Below are 17,646 nucleotides of genomic sequence, written 5' to 3' on the forward strand. Positions count from 1 at the left end.
GAACTATGATGTAAAGTACCCTACGATTCTGCTGACGCGTCATCATTAGGTTTGGGGGCCGTACTGATGCAAGTTCAACCAAACAATGAAAAAAGACCTGTTGCATTTGCGTCACGCTCGTTGACGCCTGCCGAAACCAGATACTCTCAGATTGAGAAGGAAGCGTTGGCAATGACTTGGGCGGCAGAACGATTCGAAGGGTACATCAAAGGTCTTGAAATTTTGTTTGAAACCGACCACAAACCACTTGTAACATTGTTGGGAAAATCACCTTTAGATGCATTGCCACCTCGTATTCAGCGCTTTTGCATGAGGCTTATGCGGTTCAGCTTTGCGGTTGTGTACCGGGTAAGAGCCTCGTTACTGCAGATGTATTGTCTAGAACCCCGATTCAGGGAAACAAATTGACGCTCATGCGTTGAATGTTGGCGAAGTCACCAAGTTCGTTTCTGGCTGTTTGACAAATACCGTCGAGGCTAGCCTTTTTGAACGAGTCAGAGCTGAACAAGCAGCCGATGAAGTCTGTCAAGCTCTCGTAAAATTCAGCCTGGAAGGCTGGCCAAAGTTCTCATCGCTGTCGATGGTCTTGCATCCGTACTGGCAGGAAAGAGCAACGCTGACAGTCGCTGAAGGCGTGCTACTCAAAGGTGTGCGGCTGGTGATCCAACAAAAATTATGCGCAGAGGTCTTGATGCACTTGCACGAGAGTCACCAAGGAATTGAAAAATGCAGAGCTCGAGCCAAAGAGTCCGTATGGTGGCCTGGGTTGAGTTGCCAGCTGAGAGCTTTGGTGACCAATTGCCCAGTGTGCGCAGAGCACAGGGAACAAAAGTCGGAGCCAATGATTCCGACAACCACTCCACAGCGTCCTTGGCAAAAGCTAGGCGTTGATCTTTGCCATATTGAGGGAAAAGAGTATTTGGTGGTCGTAGATTATTTTTCTAGATACCCAGAGGTAGCCTTGCTATCTTCGACAAAAAGTGTCACTGTCATTATGCACCTCAAAAGTTTCTTTGCAAGACATGGCATACCAGAGGTTGTCATGTCAGATAATGGAACACAATTTGTATCTCGGGAATTTCAGTCGTTTTCTCGCGACTATGGCTTCCGAACTGTGACGACCAGCCCCAGATACCCGCAGGCAAATGGGGAAATAGAAAGGATGGTCCAAACAATTAAACAGCTGATTATAAAAGCTAAGGACCCCTATCTTTCGCTGCTAGCGTACAGGGACACCCCAGGGCCACTTGGAAAAAGCCCTGCAGAGCTTCTGATGGGCAGGCCGCTATGCACAACAATTCCTGTCCCTCCCAAGAGCCTTCTGCCCCAGAGGGTGAGCCTGAAAAAGTTCAGAGATCGTGATGTAACCATCCAACAGCGGCAGTGTAGGTACTTCAATAGTCGTCATAGGGCTCTTCCGCTGCCAGTCCTCAAACCAGGAGCGGAAGTATAGGTGACAGACTGCAAAGTGAAAGCGCGAGTCTTGCGTCTTGCACAACGTCTGAGGTCCTATGTAGTTAGAACTTCTACTGGTGTAGTCCTAGAAAGAAACAGGAAATTCCTGGTTCCCTTTGTTTCCCAGCAGAATGACTACGAGGAAGGAGGAAGCTATGAGTTTCAGCAGGCATATGATGGTCAGGTAGAAATGGAACGGGAAACTAATCCATTTAAAAACAAGGCACCTGCCGATCCATCTAATACTCCTTGCCACAAAATGACCCTCCTGGATATAGAACGCGGTTTGGCCGTCATGTCCGACCGCCAGACCGATATGGGTTCAGTAACTGACTGTTCTTTTGTTTTGAGCATTGGTTGCTTCCATTAAAGTGTTCATCTTTTGTTGGCTGCAGTGCTAAGTTTCGTTACAAATGCCGATGTATCTTTTCAGAAAAAAGGGGAGATGTGCTGATAGCGCCTGTGCCACGTGTCATGTGTCTGCGTTATCGGGCGCTCTCGCCCTGATGTCTGAAATGTCTGTCCGTGACGTCACTTGTCACGTGAGTGCTTGCTATATAGATATGCTGCTTGCGTGAAATAAAGGTTGTTGTTGTTATCGTGCTGGGATCGGAGCCAGGCTCAGTTCCTTCCTGCCCGCTGCCCGGCCGCGCTAGACGGCCGGTTGGGCGAAACACCACACCGTACCAGTTATTTCCAAAAGCGAGTGGATATTTTGTAAGCAGAATTTTTCGGTCTGAGCAGCCTATAAAAAAGAAAGAGTCCCTCCTCCAGCTATGCTGAGAAGTGAGAGCAATGCCGAGAGCTGTACGCGCTGTATGTGCGAGTGAAAGTGAGCAAGGCGATGATTGCGACTCAATCTTGCACATGCAATGGAGGAAAGCGGAGAGGTAGTGCGGCACTGCCTGTTGATACTGCCGATAAAAGTACTATCCTTACTTCATACGGCTCTCTACTAAGTTGCTATCGCAATCGATGCTTCATCTCTCTGGCAAATTTCTTTCTTTTTTCATGTTACATCTTGGAGGCTAAGCTCTTTGCGAGGTGTTCTGCTGAGAAGCGGTACCAGGTAATGTCTATAACATGGCGGCCGCGACGTTTATCGGCGCTCACAGTACCAAAAAGCATAGCCTTTGAGATTTGTGGCTATTACTCTAAGGAAAGTATCGCTGGGATACATGTTTGGACGCCACCTATGCGTATGGTGGAACTTGGCAGCGTGCACCTGGTGCATCTACGAAAGCACAACGGAGACCAACGTCGCAGCATGTTGTGACGCGTTTCGAGAGTGCATTCGAGAGCGCAGCAGCTCTTGTTCCTGTGGCAAGTGTCAGAGCACATCGTGTGTGGCCAGTCACGCTACAGCCCCTGCGCTGTGCCAGCCGAAATGCCATTCCTGTAGACTTTAACATGCGCCCCGTCGGCTGTTCTCTTCGGAGCATGCACAGAACGATTCCCAACCCGCGCGCCGCTTTGAACGGCTGCCTGCGACCATCGCTGAAATGGCGTGGGTACCTTTATTTTTTCCCGCACCGTGCATTCTGGGTCGGCGCAGTCGGTGCAATGAACAAGCGGATGGAGCAAGAGCCACTCGACGCCGGGCATGTCAGGCCGCGTTGGCCGTGTCCAATTACGTTGGCTGTGCCAGTGCTTCAAACTATAGACGCTGTTCTCGCCAACGTGACGTAGCATGTGCGCGCGCGCGCTCATGCTACGTCAGACTATATATGCGCCTTAACCAAGTGTTTCTTTTCTTTTTCTGAGATTTTCATTAGTTCTAATTTTGCATAATTCGAATTTTCATAGCATCTCCACGGAATTCGAATTAATGAGCTTTTACTGTACCATGATTTCTATGCACCAAAGTTACTGATAGCTGTGTCCTTCTTGTTATGCTATGCTATGAGACTCCAGAGCATGTGCAACACTAATTTTGTGCCAAAAATTTGTAAGCATTCAATTTTGTGAAATATGTTCTGATATTCAATATTCAATATTCGGTCTTCCTTTCCTGGTTTGATTCAATATGTGATTAGAATTTTACTATCGGGTATTTGAGCACCCCTACAATTTACTACTAGTTTATCAAGCTGCCCCCTGCTTCATGCCCAAAGCTGTTTTGCACTTGTACATTTTGAATTTGTTGCATTACAGAGCGATGTAATTATGAGTTGCACTATTAAGACATTAACGCATCGTAGAGTGATTACTGCATCAATGGCTACACAGCAAATATTAAAAACAAGACAAATAATTTTGTGTAAGTACTGCTCTCGGTAGTGGTTTCCATCCAATCTGCATCCACTACCACAGGGCATGAGACCGAGGTCCAAGTAATGTCACAGCTGACGATGACTTACCTGAGCCAATGCTCTTCCCAGAGGCGGCACTCGCTCTGAAGCATGCCCGCTGCTTCGTGCCGGGGTGCGCGGGCCATGGCCGCCTCCAGGGCCGCCTGAGCCTGCTCAAAGCAGCCCTGCTGCTCCAGCGCCAGGGCCAAGGGGGTCTCGGGGTGGCGCGCCCGGCGCTGCCACAGGCCCCCCAGGAGGTCCTCCTCGCGCAGCAAGGAGTACAGCTCGGCCAGGGCGTCCTCCGCAGCAGACCCGGCCTCTTCGGTGGCGCCTCGCACTCCGCTGCTACACGAAGCACCGCTACCACCTCGCCCCGTCAGGGCTGCCTGCTCCAGCAGCAGGCAGGCGCGGTGCCACAGGTTGTGCGAGCGGCCCAAGTACTGCGTGGCATGGCAAACGTTGTAAGACGTGCGTCGCTGACACAAAGCAAGATTTTCCATTAGTCAGTTTACGTTCGTGATTTTAAATTTGTCCTGGCCCGGCGACGAAACACGAGACCAATGGCTTTCCCAAAGGCAATGATCGTCGCAAGGTTAGGGCCCCGGATCAGGACGAATTTCTCATCAATTGTGAAGCTTTCTTTCTGAAAAAGCCACATGAGTTTCCTTCATAGTTTCATGCTACAGTCGGGTAGATGACAATTTTCACTTTCGTGAATTAAACCATCCGTTGTCATCGTCCTTGGTCAAGTCCTCGTCATTAAGTAGACGGCGATATCATTAACTCTGAACGGCCACCAACTAGCCCAATACATTGCTCTCTTTATAATTTTCTTCCATCCAATGGCCAGCACAGTACTGATTTTCTAAGCGGTGCTTTAGTTCCCCACTATAAATGCACCAGGCAATGCAAAAGTCCTGGCAGCTGCCGGGTGCTTTCCTGTGGGGCCGCCCACCTTGATGAGTGCTGGCTTGATGGCCACTGGCGGACTGCACTGAGCCAGGGCCTCGACGAAGGCACCAATGGCATTCGGGTGGCAGTCCTTCTGCACCACGTGGCTTCCGCTGCAGAGGAATGGCACCAGCTCTCCGGCCAGCACCTGCATGTGGGGTGCAAGCACAAGCGTTCACGCAGAAGTCGACACACGTAACGCAACCTGTCAACAACAGGTTGGGTTACCTGTGGGAGGGTTACCTGTAACCAAACACAGGTAACATTCCCTCACTGTAATGCAGGATGCCAAATGGAGGTGGTGAGAGCGAGGGAGGTACAGAACGTGTGTTAAAAGCAGACACCGATCACAAAGGTTATAAAAGGGAAAGTCGTTCCGGCTCCCGTGCGGGAGCCGAAACGTCTTTGCCTTTTATAAGCTTTTGTGGTCAGTGTCCGCTTTAAACTGTCGTGATGTATATTCCCGACCTGACGGGTTTCCATCCAATTCTTGATTCCATGGCACATGTGGATCAGAAACTGCACAAATTTTCCTTACATTTTTTACATTAATGCTCCACAGTTAGGAAAAAGGCAGGAATGCAATGGCGAGTGTTTCTCGGGGGACACAAGTGCGCATGGAAGCAACTCTTTGCCATCTCTTTCCATGTCCTTTGTATCCCTGCCTTCACTTTGTTCGGGCGCCTTCCATGCTACAACACTTCTCCACCCAGCTTGAGTGGAGCATTTCATTCGCAAGATGCAAGTGATACCCACATCTGTGAAGGGTCAACTGTATTTCTCCAGTAACTCACACAAAAAGAGGGAGTAGGTGTTGGTGAGAAAGTGTTTCGTACACGTGGTAAGTGAGATCCGTCTCCTAATTCCCCTCGCCATTTCTGCCATGAGCTGTCTCCTTCATCCCTGCACTTGGGCATGCTCATTGACGCTGAATTGGCCCCTCTTTTTCACACCAGCAATGCACGTAAGCGAGCGTGGAGGGATGAAGGGCAAAATGCATCACACTTCTTTGAGAGGAGTCTGTGCTGCATTCTTGACTAGTCAGCGACTACAGTTAAAGGGACATTAAAGGCAAATGTTAAGTCGGTGTGGACTGTTGAAATACCATTCCAGAAACATCGCAGCGCTTTTTTCGGGACAAGAAAGGACTTAATTTACGAGAAACTTGCATATGAAGGGTCCGCATACCTTTAGTGCAATTCAAATACAGTTAAACCTTGACATATCGAATTTAAATATAATGAAATTCTCTATATAACGAAGTATTCAACTTTTCATAACCTCTTGTCCATAGAACACCGTGTATTTAGAACCTCAATATAACGAAATTTCACTGCGGCCGCAAGGGTATGCTGAGACAATAAATGGAAACTTCCACGGATACAGATGGTCAAATGATTGAATTACAAGCGGTTGTCGACAACTGCATCTCTCAAATCACGCACGGTATGACAAGAGCAACTGCCGAAGTGTAGCCACATCATGTTCCGTATAAAGTTCAAGTACGATAAGATTTGATTGCATCCCGCTCACTATGTGCATTGGAGGTGAGTGAAAGTGTGCGAGGGTGAGACAAGAAAGATAGTGGCTTCGCGAGTCCCACCCTCCCGCGCGATCAAAGGGAAAGAGGGGCATGGGAGCGAGTTGCGGTAACGCGATCAGTAATGTGTGAGGGGGTGGAGTGTGGGGGGGGGGGGTAAGTTGGCGTGCGTATCAGCCATGGCTGCGCATAGCTGCAAGCACGTCTAAGTGCATACAGAGCCGCCCACCCTGCTTTAAAGGTAATCTGCCACGTATGCAAAGAGTGGGTGTGCCGAGACGGCGTGCGCAACGTAAGCTGCTTACCCCAAGTTTAGTATTGGAGGTTGTGTAATTTTGAGTTTTAGAGATTGTGGGGATGCGCGACTCTCGCGCGTCCCCTGATGTTTTTCCCGCATAGCGCGTCTCCTGTAATCCCACTTCGCCGCGTGGCCTGCGTGACGTCAGCGGCGGTCAATGTGGTACAAGCGCGGTGCGAGAGATGGCGCGAGCGTCGCGCCGCTGCGGGGTTACTCGGGCGTCGGGAGACAAGGCGCTCGGGCTGTTGGGTTCGAGACAGGAAGCGGGACGGCCGTGCCGCACGTGCAGCGACGCTCTTGCCCGGCGGGTCGGCGCGCGGCGGGGACGTATCCCGCGTGCGCGCCGACCCATGCTTCTGCGAGACCGCCTCGCGTGGCCGCCTTCGAACGCGCCACGATTCGCGTGACCATACACGCGAACGACCAGGCCTTGGGATCCAGTATGGGGCGAACATATTCGCTCGCTTCCGGTCGCGGTGAGTCAGACTTCTAGATTTGTCGCGCGCCCATCGGCATGTTTTGTGGATAGCAGCTCGGCTAGCAGGCATTGATTTATGAAAGGTGCAATAAATGCCCTTGTGATTGTTTGCACTACTGTGTTGTCGTTCCTTTGTCCCAAGAGCACGGGTGTGAGAGACCCCACAAGATCTGTTGGAGCAAGAGGCTAATGAAGCATTCGCTCCCTGCTGCCAGCGCTTTTCTTCATAGCGTCGACCCAATGAGTGCGACGCTATCAGCCGCAGGGGCGGAGTGCACGTAAAAGCATGGCTGGCTTCACTTAATATGTACGGTCGAGAAGATATTGTCAACATACGTGGCATGAAACAGTATTATTTGTCACCGACTCCCAAATTTGTGAAAATGAATTGTTTTCTCATTAAAATTTTCTATTTCGATTGCCCGATAATTCGGAAAATTCTGCAGGCCTTTTCTGTGTAAGAAAAATTGATCGGCGACTGTACTTATTTACAGAAAAGATTGAATTTCAATACAACAAAATTTTGATATAATGAAGCAAATGGCCGATTTTACCGACTTTGCTATATCAAGGTTTAACTGTATCCCATACCCGAGCAAGGAGTGGTGACATTGCGTACGCCATCCCTTTCAATAAGCAAAACGGTGCCCAACAAATGGTACTACAGTTTTCTACGTAAAACGCTAATGCCAAGCCATGGAGAAATGGATCCAAGACAGAGTATTGGATTCGCCGCTGCAGCTGCTCTAGGTCAAGTGGTGTGGACATGGCATTCGCTGCTACTTTCAGTTTGTGAAAGTTCTACGGGCCAGCAGAACCAGGGCAGCACAATACAATAATGAAGCTACTGAAACGCAAAAGCGCAGGCGATGTAGAGTGGACAAAACGAAACCTTTCGACCTGCTGCGTCATTATGAAAGGGTAACATCAATAAATTACCGTATTTACTCGAATTTAGGCCGGCCCCGATTCTATGCCGCCCCCCTATTGTTCGAAGCGAGAAAAAATTAAAAAACTTACCTTGAATGTAGGCCGAACAAAAGAAGTGAGGACAGCGTTCACAAAATGATAACGGCAGTTATTTAATATGAACATGCCGAGCTCACTCTACGTCGTCACCACCGTTAGCATCGTCCCTATAGCCCAGACCACACATATGCTTACAGACGCGTGCACGCTCGCGTTTGCGCGCCCATGCATGCGCAGGCAGTGCGGCATCGTACGCGTCGACACGCGGTGCGATCTCGGTTAATAACTCCTCTCTATTATTGCGTGCTTATCTTCCTTATCGCTGTCATCTCCTCGTTGCAGCACATGCAAGAGCGTCTCCCGGTGCGCCTTCCACTGATGGACTTTTTTCACATCGATGCTGAAGTCCCGCCTGGCTTACCATGCCTCTGCGGCCAGCACAACTTTTCGGCTGAAAGCGGCACTATAGTGTGCCATTGCGATAACACCATGCCGCACGCCAATACAATAGAACCAGCTCCGACACGACACAGGTCCCAAAGCGAAGACATCGCTCATCTACTTCAGTTGGATATTGGTCTGGCTAGTAGCAGCTGCGATACCGACTTTTCTAGGTGGCGCTAGCTATGGACCATATTTATTATCAGTTACAAACAGGCGCATTTTTTAAAATCCTCTAATATAAGCCGACCCTAGATCTTGTTTATGATCATTTGGAAAAAGCTATCGGCCTAGATTCGAATAAATATGGCACTTTTTTTGAATATCAAATACAACTGTCATTTTTTTTTGTCTTATGATTCAATACAGACACTTTTTATTATGAATGGTTGAGTACAGTGACAGAATTACAATAAGGAGTGCCTTCATCATTGGGTTAATACTCGTATGTCCCGGTAGAGCTGCCAATTGCGTCCTGTACTTAGTTCAATTTCTCGATTACTAAGGCTCTGTTCAATTTAATATTGACGCCTTAGATGTTCTCGACCGGTAATCTATCACTTTAGCTTGACTTATTATTTGGCTTTAGTGTCCCTTTAATGCTCTCCTTCCAAGTAGTTCATTTCACTGCCCCCTCCCCCATTATTGAAGAGGCAGTGCCACATTCAGTACTGCATGCTCAAAAAATTGCATTCCAGAGCTACCACACTGCTGTCCTTCCCCATCCCAACCTGGTCTCTTCTGCCATGTTTAATTTGTTGCAAGTCTTGTCCTAACCACTGCAGCCTTCCAGCCGCAGACAGCACGTCGAACCGGGTCATAGAAAAGTGGCGGACTCACGCTCTGCTGCCGGTCGCTGAGCACCTTCCAGAGGCGGGGCATCAGCTGCAGCCACATGTGATGGGCGAGCGATGTGTCCAGGTGGCACAGCTGCACAGTGGCGTTTAGGAAGGCCCCCAGGCGCAGCTCGCGTAAGCCTTCCAGGAAGCGGCCCTGTCGCTGCACCAGCTGCTGCAGGTTCTGCCGCGCACGGCCAGCAACGCTCCCTTCCAGCAGAGAACGCTCCTCGGCCGTCGACGGAAGCTCGATGTCAATCTCCTCCTGCAGGGGAAGCAACCGTAGCGTGTGAGGTGGCAATCGGTGAAAAAAAATCTGGTCTCGGAACACTACAGCTACATGAGCATGAAAACAAGGACAATGCAGTTTTGCAAGACTTCATTAAGGGGGGACGCGGGTCTTGAAACGGCAAAAAATCACAAAAAAGTCGATTTTCGGAAAAGTGCATTTTCGCTACGTTTATACATTCAAGAATCCCTCCGCGAAATCTAGAAGCTAAATTTAATCGGAAAATAATAAAAAATCGCGCTTAAAGGGGCCAGGGTGAACGCGAAATCAGCAAAATTTGGTCAAAAATGTTCAAACTTCGCGCCGTCACCATTTGCGAACGCGGTGGCCGATGGCCGCCATCTTGCGCTTGTTTTGAAGCTGTTTTCTTTGTGCGCATTTTGCACCAGTTCAAGATGGCGTCGGTGAAGGGAAACCGACGCTATCGCGTCATTTCTGGAGGGTGCGTCCGTGCCGCCGATTGGCCAAAGCGCGCACACCCCCCGCGCGCCTCGCTCCTATTGGTCCGGTGCTCGTCGGCGCGCGCGCTCGACCGCTCTCGCGTCCCGCTACGTTTGTTTATCTCTGGTTTCATCGCGCCGCTGTCTACGTTTGTTCAGCCGCTTGCTTCGCGACGTTTGATAAGATGCTCATTTCGCTGCCCGGATGGCTGGAAGAGATTGTCGTCTCAAGGCTACTACGCGTCAAGCGGCTGTGGAATGCGCGACGGAAGGCGGCTAGGCCTGTGATACTCGCGGAGTTGCCGGTTGCTGGTCTGCCTGGACATTCTACCGGATCGAGTTCCGAGCTGCAAACTGGCACGTCTAACGTCAACACTTCGTCCGCCCACGCCACGCGTGTTGGCACAGATCGTGCAGGCACCGTTTCCTTCACGACTGAAGAAAGTAGCGAGCGCGCAGCGAGCGCCGGACCTTCGAAGTGCTAACTCCAGCAAGAAGCGAGAAGCCTCTTTGAGCGCAAGGAAGCTGGCCAAAAAGCGGCAAAAAGATAGGATGTATCCAGATTATGCCCCTGGTGAATTTCCTTGAGATTTTATTGGTATGTTCTCAATAAAGATGTTGCAGAATGTTTTTCCTTGATTTCTCAAAACAACAATTCCGACAGACTTCCAATTTTGGAGGTAAAATAGCTTCTGTCCTATTTCAGCTATCAACTTAATTTTTTTTTTGCCAGAAAGATAAATGTATGCAGTAAGCAATATGCACCTTTTAAAAGTAGCACTCTTCTCAAAAAGTTTTTGAAATGGGTCACATGCTTGACATGTCAAGATGGCACTTTTTTCTCACAACTTTGATGAGCTCTAACTCTTACTCAGATTAGCCTAGAACATTGAATAATACCTTATGGCACTCCCTGAACATTCTAGATAGTCTTTATACTCAATTTACCGTGTTAGAGTTTTCTGTTTAGATGCTAATTTTCCTCCAAACAAAGGACTCGGCTTATACAATGCATTTAGAGTATATCAGAAACTACTTATCCTGTGGCAAAATTAATTATATTTTTAGAATCTGCATATTAAAATACACAAAGTGTGAAAATTTCGTTCAGATCTGTCCACAAATAAAAAAGTTGTATTTCAAGTGTAGCCTCCCCCCTTAACTGGATTTTACACCCACCAATACGTGGCTTACACCCACCACTCAGTGGCCGCATTTTGACGGCAGCGAAATGCAAACACGCTCCAGTTCTGTGCTCCAGGTGCACAGAACTACTGCAGCTTTCACTACTGCATCCCTCGGCACAATACTCGGGATGGAGGAGGAAAATGTGCCCCAAGGGCTCCATTTTGACCAGAAATACTGTACAACTGCATTAATTTGACTCCGGTTTATACGGTTTTTTCAGTTCGATCGCAACAGAAGGTCCCGACCAGCACTCATACATTTTTATGGGTCCAAACGTTTGTTATTTTGATCCTAAAATTGGTCATTGCCAGATAATTAAACCTCACCAATCAGCGTGCACACGCCCAACACCTATGGTGACCCCAATAGCAACCCATTTACTGGTGGGACTGGCAGGGACAGCAAATGGGTTGCTATTGAGAGGTTAGGGGTTAGGGGACAGTGAATGAGGTTAAGGGACAGTGAACACATTGAACAAACATTATTCCCCACTGAAAATGCCTATTTTCGGCATGCTGTAGGATGATTTTCAAGAAATAATAGCTCAATGGTAGCTTGTAATGCCTGACTGCGGTATTTACTCGATTCTAACGCATGGCTTTTTTTTACCCGAGTATTCGCGGCAATCATATGCTATGCCGCATAACGTGGCTGCATTGTGGCTAGCCCATGTTCTCTCTGTCTTTTGAAACCAATATCTTCTAACTATGTGCCATTGATGTTAAAGGAATATGCTGGTTGAGTAATGGCCACACGTACATTAGCTTATTAAGGTGAAAGCCTTAGAGGGCTCATGGGATGAAAAATCCAAGTTTTTTGCGTTCTTGCAGCAGTTTTGTGCACCTTAGTTGTCTTTTTGGTCATCGTGCATCCATCCGTTGTGCAGAGGCAGGTGACGGCGCATTCAAAACATCCACTCATGTCTCTCGTTGCACAATCTCTCTATTGGCAAGTGTTGGAGCTGAAACCTGCACTTGAATATTTGATACGAAAACTTCTGCTCCGCCGATGTCGCATTGCCGTCATGACCACATGCGGTTGCGCCTTCACCATCACTCGCGGTCGCGCCTTCACGACATCGCTTGTGGTCGCGCCGCCTTCATGACATCGCTCGCGGTCGCGCCTTCACCGTCGCTCGCTGTCGCGTCTTCACAACATTGCTCGTGCATGCGCCTTCACCGTCGCTCGCGGACGCGCCTTCACCATCGCTCACGGTCACGTAGGTGTTCTGTGGTCGCGTCGTCAACACCACATGCGGCCGCGCTTTCCCAGTCACCCACATGCGCCGGTCGTGTCTCGTCAACAAGTTCGGCGGCATCCACTTCTACAAGTAGTTTGCGTGGTCTTCCGTACACGTGGGCCGTTAGGAACTTCATTCCTTTGGGGCTCATCGCAGAAAACGTGCGAAAGCTGCCACGATCGTCAATCACGTTGATCAGAATGCGCAGCTTGCTGCTGCGCAAATGCACACGCAAGAGGTTCGTCAGCAATTCAAATCTACAAGAGTCAACAGGAGCGCACCCTGTGCCCCACGTGACTGCTACGCCCAATCGCAATGCCGCATTTGCCTTTTTTTCGCTAGCATTTGCTGGTTTATTTATTGGTGGAGAAATGCGTCGCTCCACCTATCTTAAGCTCCGATCTCTCATCTTTATGATGATCCCAAGATGCCGGCGCGGCGCCAACGGACAGCCGGGCGATGCGCGGTGCAACGGGGCCTTCCGAAGCCTGATCTCTTAGCAATTTTTTATGATAGCACTCTACGAAAGTGCTGTTTTCTCGATTTCTACCTCGTATTTTGTTATAATATCTCACCACGAGGTAAGTAAAGGTCCGTGGAATGGAAAAAAAATAAATAAATCAGAAAATCGCAAATTTTGACAATTTGACCACTTCAATGGCTGCGGGGGACGCAGGGATCACATCGCGGAAATCGCAAAAAAGATCGATTTTTGGCAACGACGCGTTTCGGTATCTGCAATGCCTAATCTACATTGTATCAAAATGGTTTGACTGAAAACGCACTAAAAATGCCCCAAAAAATTTATTTATCAGTGCGTAGGGCGAGAAAACAGCTTTAAATCGCGTAAAATCACCGCAGTTCGCGGAGCCCTAACTTGTCTTTCCCGCCACCGAACGCCACCATGTTGGTATTGTTCGAAAGCTCGAAGTTTCACCATTCCGTTTCTGAATTCTTCGGTCGTCGCCATCTTGTAACAAACACACAAACACAACAGAAGCGCGGGCCTGCTAGAGGCGGTCACACGGGCCCTGCGATGCGGGCCTCCGATTGGCTGCCGTACTGAAATGCGTCTCGCCATTGGTTGCTGCTGCAGCAGCGGGCAAGCTGGCAACCACAGCGGACCGCAGTTGTCTGCTCTGAAAACCACGCCGGCGTCTTTCTTCGTTTGACACTCGCAGAATTCGGATTTATGAAAGCTCCCAGGTCAGTGATGGATCGTCGCTCATTCGAAAAGAACTTTTAAATGAAGCATGCCTTCGGAAAACGGAAGCGCAAGAAAGACGGCGGCCAGCAGGAGAAGCAGAGAACCCGACTGAACACGCGGATAACCTGCCGCGTTATCTTGCACCGTGCGATTCCAGCAGCGAAGCCGACAATCGCCCTGTGACATCGACACTGATAACCAAGCCGCCAGAAGATGTGCCAACGGAGGCTCTCGCACCTGTGCGTACGGCCCGCGCGAGTCAGCAACCGAGATCACGTTGTTGGAGGCGACGCGGGTCGAAGGTCTCCATCGCTGACAGAGACGGTGTGCGTTTCCGATGCATCGTGCGACCGGGACACGCAGCCTGCGAGTGAGCCACAACCGTCGACGAGCTACATATTGTATGGTGACTCAAGGCTCACCAGATGAATCGTCGCACGATTCAGACGCGCCTCGAGCCGCGTTTTGTGTCAACGCTGACTGCAGAAGCGCAGGCATGCAGCGTTCGTGACTCCCTTCGCGCAGTGTCCGCGACGAGTCGGAAGCAGCAATGCCAAGGACAAATTTCGGCCCCTTGTGACTGTGAGTTCATTATTATGCCTGTTTCCGCGATGAACTCTTTGATCACTAAAACTCTGTGCCCAAGATGCCAACAGCGTTCTGTGGGTGTACACTGCGATACCAGGCTCGGTTTGGCAGTGAAAATGGTGGTCATGCACTACTCCAGACGGCGCAAGAAAAGGATAAAGAACGCCTGAGGAAGGCATCCAAAGCCCACCAAACAAAGAGGCAAAGGTGTAAGATGATGCCTGACAGCAATGATTCAAAATATTAAGCCCTGGTGCTTTTTAATAAATTTGCAGTGCTTTTAAAACTTTGCAGCCAGTTTTCTCAATCGCATTTTTTTTGTCAATCACCTCGCTCGCGGAAAGCGTAGCACAACAATGGCTAGACCGATTTTGGTCCAGTTTGTTTTGCTGTGATCCACAAGCTGTGCTCTACTTAAAGACAGTCTTGAAATGTTTCTTTATCTTTCTATTATTTAATCATTTCACAATTACTACATGGCTCCATGCAGTGAAGCACAGTCATGTGCATATTATGTTGAGCAAAAAATTATTAGCACATTAAAAAAAAATCGAACACTATCTTGATGTAGATTAGACATCTGGGCAAACATGCAAAGTATTCCCAGCTCCCTATCATGTTTCGTTACTGTGCCGGGCTTCCCACAAGCAAGGAACTTATAAATTCTTATAAAACAAAAACTAATTAAGATATCCTAATGAAATTTTAGATTTGTCTCTTTCTTGCAATGTGCAGTGTGTGTGCCAAATGTCAGCCCTTTCTGTCAAGAAACAAAGAAGTTAATTCTGATCCCCTCCTCCCCCCTTAAGGGGGGACGCGGGGATCAACTCTGGAAAAACGACCCAAAAATCACTTTTTAGAAAGTTGCAGATTTCGAATCTTTGACCCCTTTTCTATAAGTTTTCCAAGTATTTCCGCTGAAAACGACTGCTAAGTACCATAAATAAATATATACATAAGGCAATACAGCGAAAATTTCGTGAAAATCGGTGGAAAAGTCGCGGTTTTCGAGCGTCCCTAGCTCCGGAACGGCAGTACGCGGCGCGGCAATGCTGGTACCGTTGAAAAGCGCGCCTCTTCGCCTTTTGACTCCTCTCTTTCATTTCCTGATAGAGAGAAGAGCAAGCATAAAAAAGCAAAAAGTCTGAAGGTCGCGGAGCTGCTTGTCGCGGCCGCCGATTGGCTTGCTCCGTCACGTGCGTTCTATGAGCCGCCCCATTGGCCGGGTCTGGAAGCAAGCTGCTGCGGCGTCTGCTTCTCCCGTTTCTTCGCGCGCTGGCTGCTGCCCCTTTGTTTAGTGTTGGATATTCGAGGTACGCCGCCGCTTCATCGCTTTATTCGGATTTTAGTTTTCTATTTCATTTTGTGGTTTCGAGCATGACTTGGCGGACGTGGACGACGAAATACGCGACCAAGCACCGCTTCGGCAGCCGCAAGCGCAAGCAGCCGAACATCCGAAGGATAAGTAGTCCTAGCAGAGTTGCGTCCGCGCGGAAGCTTAGACTGTCGACGCATTGCCGGGCAATTTGCAGGCTGTTGCAGCCTTGAGTTCCAGTGGTGATGATACCGAACTAATAACCGCCTTTTCCGATGCTTCCGGGCCTGCAACGCCCTGTAAATGCTCCGCGACGTACCCCGATTGTGCCACCGCCGTCACCGAGATGAAAGTGCGGTCCAAGCGCGAGCGTCTGCGGCCGTGAAGACGAACCGTGCATCAGCAACGGTCGCACCATGCAGTCGCATCTTGAGTCACAATTCATCTTGTCGGAGGTGTTGAATATGACCGCCGCCACTGTCCGCGCGTCACTTGGTTCTGTGCCGGCAACCGAACGGAAGATAGGATTTACGGCTGGAGGAGCATGCTCGGTGGCGACGGACTCAAGCGAGTCGAGCAGCTGAGAAAGATACCTTGCGCAAGAAGAGGGCACAAAAAGCACATGAAAGCAAGCATAAAAGATCCAAGAAGCCAAGAGATCAACCTGACACCTGTACCTACAAGGCCGGTAGTTTCTAGTCGAATAAACATGGCCCAAAACTTCAAACACCTTTTTCTCAAAACTTTTTTCTACCGCCAAGGTCAACTTGCAAAGCCAATATCTCAGCCACCGTTATGAATATTTTTACACCGTTTGTTTTGTTACACTCATTGTGCACCACTGCACACAGTGACATGTTTTGTTTTCAAAATATTTGCTTCAGTAATTTGTTATCTTTTGTTTTCACAGTCGAGATTTTCATGCAACTGAAGTAGCTGCAAAAGAATGAAAATATAAAAAAATTCTGTTAGGCAAAAAAAATTACAGGAATGTCACTGTGTGGAGGATACATATAGGAGTGCTATCAATGTTTGTTTGAACTCCTAGCACCAATATACAGGTGTGCAGGCATTTTGCAAAAATGAAAGCAGAACAATTTTGTAAACAAAAAAGTACTTCAGATATTGCAGCCATATTTTCACCATATTTTCACAGTTTTGTTTATGTGATATTATTAACATCTGTGCAAAATTTAAGCAAAATCGGATGGTAAATAAAAAAGTTAGCTTTGATCCCCATATCCCCCCTTAAGCCCAACACTCACTTGGTTTCGCTTGAAATAAGAAGCACGCCTCCGATTCTGGCAATAAGATATAAGATGTAATCTGCAAAGTTTACCTTAGCAAAATAGAAATTTATTTAGGCTAATGGTGAATCATTCTCAATCTCAGCCATCTCTTTATCACTGTGTGCACACACCAGAGCATGTTGCTGTCCTTGCGGTAACACGATTCAATCCACTCTGATACAGTCACAAAGGAGATGATGGAAATGTTTTGAGAAGTGGTGCCTTTTTTTCCTTTTCTTTCTTCGTTTCTTTCTTTCTTTCTCTTTTTTTTTTTTGCTATTGATGAAGGCAATACATGCATGCAGTGTACATGGACTTTATTCAGATGAAAGTGCAGAGCAAGATCTATCTGTTAAACAGTAGAAAAGATCCCGAGGTTTTTCAATGTAACTCTGGACCTGAAATGCCTCATCACACCGAGGTTTGACTCCCAAGCGCCAGTCCCCACCTCAGTGTCGGTCGGCTCTTCCTTGAGCGCAGTGGCCGGGCAGGTGGTGGCAATGTCTTCCAGCGACTGCAGCCCAGCCGTGGCTGCAGGCAGCAGACTGGCCGGCTGAGCACTGCGCAGGGGGGTGTTGACGACGGCCGTGCCCAGCACCAGCTCTATGCACTGCTTGATCCAAAAGTGGGGGCCGATTGTCTCCCAGTTCTGGGAGCACACGATGAACAGTAGCCGCTCATGCAGGCGCCGACGCAGGCTGCTGTCAAACACCTGTGAGTCGTGCCGGAAGGACAAATGGGCCGTGAATTCAAGCTGGTAGGGCGACGCTTTCGAGCATAGCAATCCGCGAGGTTCAGCACCCAACAAAACGGCGGTCTGTTAATGTTAGG

General features: G+C 48.8%; 1 protein-coding gene across 9 annotated transcripts in view; it reads right to left on the reverse strand.

Annotated features, from left to right (window-relative positions):
- Window positions 1-17,646, reverse strand: part of Nipped-A (Transcription-associated protein Nipped-A) — a 435,149-nt gene that overhangs the window by 132,272 nt on the left and 285,231 nt on the right. For all 9 annotated transcript variants that reach the window (XM_075682662.1, XM_075682661.1, XM_075682656.1 and 6 more), the window contains 4 exons: window positions 17,264-17,527; window positions 9,264-9,524; window positions 4,702-4,845; window positions 3,816-4,186 (listed from right to left, as the gene is read on the reverse strand). In XM_075682662.1, the coding sequence (XP_075538777.1) occupies window positions 3,816-4,186; window positions 4,702-4,845; window positions 9,264-9,524; window positions 17,264-17,527 (1,040 nt within the window). The remainder of the gene's footprint in view (window positions 1-3,815; window positions 4,187-4,701; window positions 4,846-9,263; window positions 9,525-17,263; window positions 17,528-17,646) is intronic.

This window comes from Dermacentor variabilis, chromosome 2, assembly GCF_050947875.1.
Source record: "Dermacentor variabilis isolate Ectoservices chromosome 2, ASM5094787v1, whole genome shotgun sequence".
Classification (NCBI taxonomy): domain Eukaryota; kingdom Metazoa; phylum Arthropoda; class Arachnida; order Ixodida; family Ixodidae; genus Dermacentor; species Dermacentor variabilis.